Consider the following 6,552-nt stretch of genomic DNA (forward strand, 5'->3'; position numbering starts at 1 on the left):
GAAACTGCCATCTGCTTACTCACAATGGATTTATTAGCAGCTGCGCTGAACATGACTTATTTAACCTCATTCACTTCTCGTGTTGCTGAAGTCTGACACTGGATCTGCAGATACTTCACTGACTGCTTTATCTCAGTAGATTAAATGCCAAAGCACACTGTTTATCCTCTGTGAAACAAATAAGGGAGAGCTGGCCAGTAGCTCATCTCCACAAAGAGACACGTAGGCAAATTATTTGGCACTCGCAGCCTCAGCTATTTACACCTGTATACTCATTTCCTTATTTAATTCCATTAAACAGCTGCTCAATATGAAACATCCTTTAAAACAAAAGTGTGATTTATTTAAAAAGATAAGCAGCCTTCCCTCCCACAACACAGCAATTGCTAACCTCTGCCTTTAGCTAATCACAATGCAACAATTTAACAGCTATTTTTTGTTTGTGTTCTGTGAACTATGTAACACATACCTGAATGATTAAATTCTACAAGAGTCAAAAAACTGCCTACATTTAATCAGTCATTCTGCTCTATACAAATGACAGTAGTACTATTTTAAAAAATCATGTTTATTTTGAAGGGGGTCAACTAATCAACATGCAAATAGTACAAATTTCTACACACACAAAAACTGAGTTTAAAATAAGAACACAAGTTTTCCCAACACCAAACTAAATATAGAATATGCTTTTACACATGTGTATTCCCCTGTTATAGAGCTATACCATGATTTGTGATTGTATGGGACACAATTTGGAGAAAATACATGACCTGACTTGAGCTTCTGGAAAACAGACCTAGGCTGATTACAGGAAATATGAGATTTGTGTACCAATTTATATCCAGCATTAGTCAAATCATATAAGTACTAGCAGGCCCTTGAAAACCGTCTCCCACAAGATACTAGACTCACCAATCTTTCCCAAACTCAGAAACGTTAGCCCTCCCAGCACGGATCCATACACCACCCATCTAGGATTCAATCTGTGTCAAGTGGAGAAAACAATGGAAGACAGACAACTCTGGACTTATCTGATCAAAACAGCTCAAATCTTCCCCACACATCCATCTTTCCTAGCGGCAAATACCTCAGCCCTCCTATTTTCAACTTCCTCCACTATCTCAGTGCTACTGGATGCTGCCATAAATACAACCTATCCCACCTCATTCTGACCTTTCCATGCCACAAACAAGTCTTCCAGGGTGTGCTGGCAAGCACCTTACTCTCCCCACTCTAGCCTTCACTTCTAAATTGTCCCAGTGCAACCCTTCACCTTCCAGAGAACCTCCAACCATGAGATCCTTTAATCTTACCCCCACAAGTCGTCTTCCACAAAAGCCTTATTTTCATTGCCCTTCCACATTTGCCTTTTCAATTCATCAAGGCGAGAGACAGAAAGAACACACAATTTCTCTCCACTGTCCCTGCCTCAATTCCTTGGACAATTGGCAACATATGAAAAAAGCTGCAAAATAAGTCTTTTGCAGCTTTTTTCATATGTTGCCAATTGTCTAAGGAATTGAGGGTTTTTTAAGAAATACTTGGTCATGGTCTTAGCTACCTGCAAAACAATGTCCTCGTTTCTTCCCATGCACTCTCAAGAATCGTTTTTTGTTTTTTTTAAAAAAACTGAAAGAAACTTACTAAAGGTTACTGAAACACTTTCATAGAAGATATGGGCAAGTTCTGCCCACAACAACTAGAGGGTATATTTTTTGCCACAGTAGACTCAACGTGCTATAGCACCAACAGATTTATTATGGTATGAGCTTAATCAGATATGTTATCCTCAGTTAGTAGTTATCTTATCAATCTTAACACACATGTGCACACTGCATAAACAGTACACCAAAGAGGCAGCAACTGGTTTTTGGCATTTTCATGCCGAAATGCATAAAAGACTTTTCTGATCACATAGATCAACTTCTAGAATAAACCTCTGAAGAGAAGTGTTCATAGATCTATTGCTAATCCTTGTATTTCAAGCCTTTTAGTCCTGTTTGAAGTAAAAAAATCTATGTACCCTTGCATATGCATACGTGTATATACCTAAGGAACACAATACATGTATCTGACAAAGAGGGCTGTAGTCAACAAAAGCTTCTGCCATTAGAAATACCTTTTAAAGTAGCTGAAGGTCCTTTCTTGTTTTTGTTGCAACATACTGTACTAATTTGTCTGTCACCCTAGAATATTCACAGGTTATTCTCAGAGTAGCCTCCAGGATAACCACCAACCATAGAAACTCAGTTCCAGGTTTCTTCAGCTATACGCCTTTACTTCCCTTCTGGGCCAATCCACAGGTCATGGTGCTCAGCTTGTGAAGAAATGGGTGTGCTGCTCCATGAAAGCTTTTGGCACATTTGCTTATAGCACATTTCATTACAGTGGCACAAGAATCTTTGTAGTTTTTGTTGCACCAGACTAATATAGGACGCTGCCTTTACTTTAATACCAGTCAGATCACTGTTTGCTTTACACTGACTAGCAGTGGCTTTCTAGGATTTCAGGCTGGAGCCTTTCCCAGCTGGAAATGCCAGGCACTGAATCGAGAACCTTCTATATACAAAGCAGGTGCTCTACAACTGAACTATGGTCCCTAGGACAAGGGCAATACTAACACCATTGACTCTGAATAACACAAGTTTATTTAACCAAACAGAAGGCCTTGGACAGATTCAAGCACTGCTTTCTCAAATTAAATGCTGAAGAAGTAAAGACTGGGCTCTCTGTGGTTTCAGACTGGGGCAGGTGGTTGCTTTATTATTTTGTTTTTATGGTTTGATATGTATTTTTGTTTTTAAAGATGTTACAAGTCACTTGGAGACCTTTGGGTAACAATCAGTTAATAAATCTAATAAATAACATTAGAGTTGCTGGGGATTGAATTTTGGACCTTCTGCATGCTCATCCCTAAGGTCCCCACATCCCTCCCACCTCTGAATCTACCCATGAAAACCATGGAAGATCTGGTGCGGGTTCTTTTCCCCACCCAACCATTTCCACCACAGCCATCACCCAACCACAAAACCCACCCATAGAAACAATTGGAGACCTAGTGTGGCAACCTTTCCAATATTTCCCCCAAACACCATCACCCAACCACAAGCCTGCTCACCAACATTTTCTCCGCCCCTCAACTCTCAGCCCATTAAAACCACCAGAGGGGGGTGCACAGGGCTGATATGGTGACCTTTGCAGAGTCTTTCCCCCCCAACCCCCCCAAAAAACCCCTCTGAAACAGCCCATGCAAACCATGGGAGCCATGATGCAGTAACGTTTGCAGGGCTGTGTTACCCACATACCCCCCACTCACAAGTTCCCTCCCACAAAACCACCTGCTTCCCAAAACCACCCCTGAAGCTGCTCATTAAAACACTATGGGAGGCCTGGTGCAGTAACCTTTGCCTACATACCCCACACACACCCTCCCAAGCCCCATACTCCTCCAGCCAGCCCCCCACAAAACCATCTCTGAACCTGCCCATAGAAAAAAGTGGGGGGCCTCAGACAGTAACCTTTGCAGGGCCTTCTCCCCGCCTCATCACACACGAGAACCCTCAGAGACTACCTTATACCGAGCCAGACCCAACTGGCTCACCCTAAGCTCACTAGTCTGCCGACACTGACTGGCAGCGGCTCTCCAGGGTTTCAGGACAGGGAGCCTCTATCTCCCCAGCCCTACCTGGAGACGCCACTGGGTGGTCGAACCTGAGGGGCCCCCACATGCAAGGCAAGAGGCTCTTCCACAGAGCTGCGGCCCTTCCCACCCGTTGTCCTGCCACTGCTTCCCCATTTAACCCCCCCCACACACACACACACAAAGCCCCCTTCCTCGACCTCCCTCAGTCCCTCCACACACAAGCCGCCCGGTCCTTACCCAGCACGACCGGGGGCCCAGGGGACCTTCCTCTTCCTCCCCCCCGCGGGTGCCCCCGAGGCAGGCAGCCGGCGCCGTGAGGCGAGCAGAAGAGGAGGAGGAGGAGAAGGGCCAGCGGGAAGGAGGCCGCCTCCGCCGTGAAGAGCCGCTTCCTCTGTCGCCGTCTCAAGCCGGCCGGCGGCTCCATCACCTCAGTTCATACCCTTCCCCTCAGCACGAGACGGTGAGACTCTCCTTTCACCTCACAACAAATGACCAAAATGGCTCCTCCCACCCGCCTAAAAGCTCCTTCGACGGCCGGAGCTTGCCTACAGCGCGCGCCCTACGAGCCGGCTTATATAAAAGGGGTCCCGCTAGCCAATCCGCTTCTCTCCAGCTGCCCAGTAGCCAATGAGCGGAAAGGGGGGCGTTGCGTTCCATGGGCTTCTGTCCTCTACCTGCCCCGGCTCAGTACGCCAAGTTGAGAACAGTTACATCGATTTGAAAAAGAACACAGGGCTTCTCTTTCTTCCCCGCCGCCTAAGGAAAGGCCAATCTCAGATCGAGTCGATCTGCTACGTCTCAAAGCGTAGAGGTGCTTATGTGGCCTGGCGCCGCGCGTGCAAGTGAGGCGCGCTGCAAGGCGGTGCTGCAGCGTGTGCACCCTCTCTCACTTCCTAAGCCAGTAGTGTGGTGGCAAATTCAGAAAGGCAGGGTCCTTTCATGATGGTCTCAGCCACACTTCTTTCTAAGATTATACATTATAATCTGGCCGGGTTTGTACGCTTTCTGCTTCTCTATCCTAGTCAACGTCTTCTCCCACAAACGGCTGTAGGAGCTGATCAGCATGAAAGAGGAGTGTGTTGGCTACTGAGAAGAGTCTTCTCTGTGGCTCACTCACCTCCTTTTGCTCTCATTAGTTCCAATCAGCAGGAAAGGACAAGGAAGCATGTTAAAAGACTTCTCAGTGACTCACTCCCCTTTCATCCTGATTGGCTCACAGAATGCTGGAGACATAGGAACCCTGCTCCCCAAAAAGTAAGCGGTTTAAGACCCCCTGAGACCCTGGGTGACTACACCCCTGCTCCTAACAGAGGAATGAGGAACCTGTGGCTCCCCAGATGTTGACGGACTACACCTCCCAGCATTCTTGAGAAAGGCGGATGGGAGTTCCAACAGCATCTGGAGGGCCACAGATTTCCCACCCCTGCCCTAAGTCAGGGTCAGGATGCCAGCCATGCCCTCCTCCAGGATGTTATAATAGGGTTACACACACACCCCAATGTCCAGGCGAGTGATTTCAGGGATGCCAGTGCTTGCCCTGGGTTCAGTTTCCTTGGACTGTGGTGTCTTTAAGATATATACAACTGGAGCATAAGGTGGAAGGGGTCACAGCATTAACACTCTTTCCATGTTTCCAGGGAGCCCACCCCCCCAGCCATAGTTTTAGCCTCAGCACAGAGGGCAAGTGAAGCCATGGTGCCCTCCCATTTCCAGACTACGGAGACTAGACAAAGGCTAGCCCCTGGCCTATCGTTCATCACCATATGATGTGGTCTCCAGCCACATGAGGAGGGGAAGGCCTACTGTCTCCTTCTAGAAGCATCACTAGCTAGTTGTTTCTATGGCAACACATTGGTACTTGACCAACTCTTTAGACATGTAGAAAGGGTGCTTACCAAGTGTAAGGCAGAGTCATTCAACTTGTCTATAAGGGCATTTTAAACCTTGTCAGAAGAGAATCTGAATAGGGTAACCAGCTTTTTATTTTAAATTTATCTCAGGCTCTAGCACATGAGAGACAGAAATTCAACCAATTCAGCTTTGGCCATCACTGCCTCTCCACGTGGGGGGTGGGTAGCAAGTCACCTGTTCCAATTTTGCCTGTCATGAAAAAATCTGGCAAGCAGAGATTCAGAGCCCAGTCATGCCTAACCCAAATGTGGCTGGCGAGTTAGTGGTCTTATTATGTTGCAATCATGTCAAGCATCACAAACCTAATTCAACTTCTGAAAGCTAAGGTTGCCATGCATTGGGACTGGAGATGTGAAGGCCTGAAAAAAACTGGAAAAATTTTGGGGGGGGAAACGGTTTTTTCCAAAGACTTTGTGTTTTTTCAAAAAAATTGGAAAAATTGAAAAAAATGAAGAAAAATGGATTATGTAATATTTTATTTTAGCATGATGAATAAAATGTTTCATTGAATCTTGCCCCCCCCTTTTCAGTTCTTTTTATGGGAATGGATGCTTTATGTCTCTTTGACACTGTGGAGGACTAGCGGAGACATAAATAATTTTCCTTGTTATTAATATTGATGGTTTCTTCTGTGTGTTTTTTAAGTGTTTTTTGCCTGCTCCTCATAAACTGGCAAAACGAAAGAGGTTCCTTACAGTTCAGGAACTTGTAGATCCATTTGTTACCAAAAAAATTAAAAAAGTAACTTCAATTTGTAATAATTGTTTGAATAAAATGTACTTTTAATATACCAAATGTGATAATTTTATGCCAAACCAACTTGTATATAATTACATTTGATGTTCCTGAAGTAACAAAGTGACTTTCAATCTGTAAAAAGTGCTAATATTGCATTTCTTTCAATTTTTCCAAAAGAAATCTGTTTTTTTCTGGAAAAAACAGAAAAAAATGTTTTTTTCCATGGCTTCAAAATTTCCAGAAATTTTACATCTCTAATT

General features: G+C 44.9%; 1 protein-coding gene across 1 annotated transcript in view; it reads right to left on the reverse strand.

Annotated features, from left to right (window-relative positions):
• The window catches only part of PLA2G15 (phospholipase A2 group XV), a 28,500-nt gene extending 24,303 nt beyond the window's left edge, over positions 1-4,197 (reverse strand). Inside the window, exon 1 of the mRNA XM_061593743.1 lies at positions 3,881-4,197. Within this exon, the coding sequence (XP_061449727.1) occupies positions 3,881-4,067 (187 nt within the window). The 5' untranslated portion in view covers positions 4,068-4,197. The remainder of the gene's footprint in view (positions 1-3,880) is intronic.
• Between the last annotated feature and the right edge of the window lie 2,355 nt (positions 4,198-6,552).

This window comes from Rhineura floridana, chromosome 13, assembly GCF_030035675.1.
Source record: "Rhineura floridana isolate rRhiFlo1 chromosome 13, rRhiFlo1.hap2, whole genome shotgun sequence".
Lineage (NCBI taxonomy): Eukaryota > Metazoa > Chordata > Lepidosauria > Squamata > Rhineuridae > Rhineura > Rhineura floridana.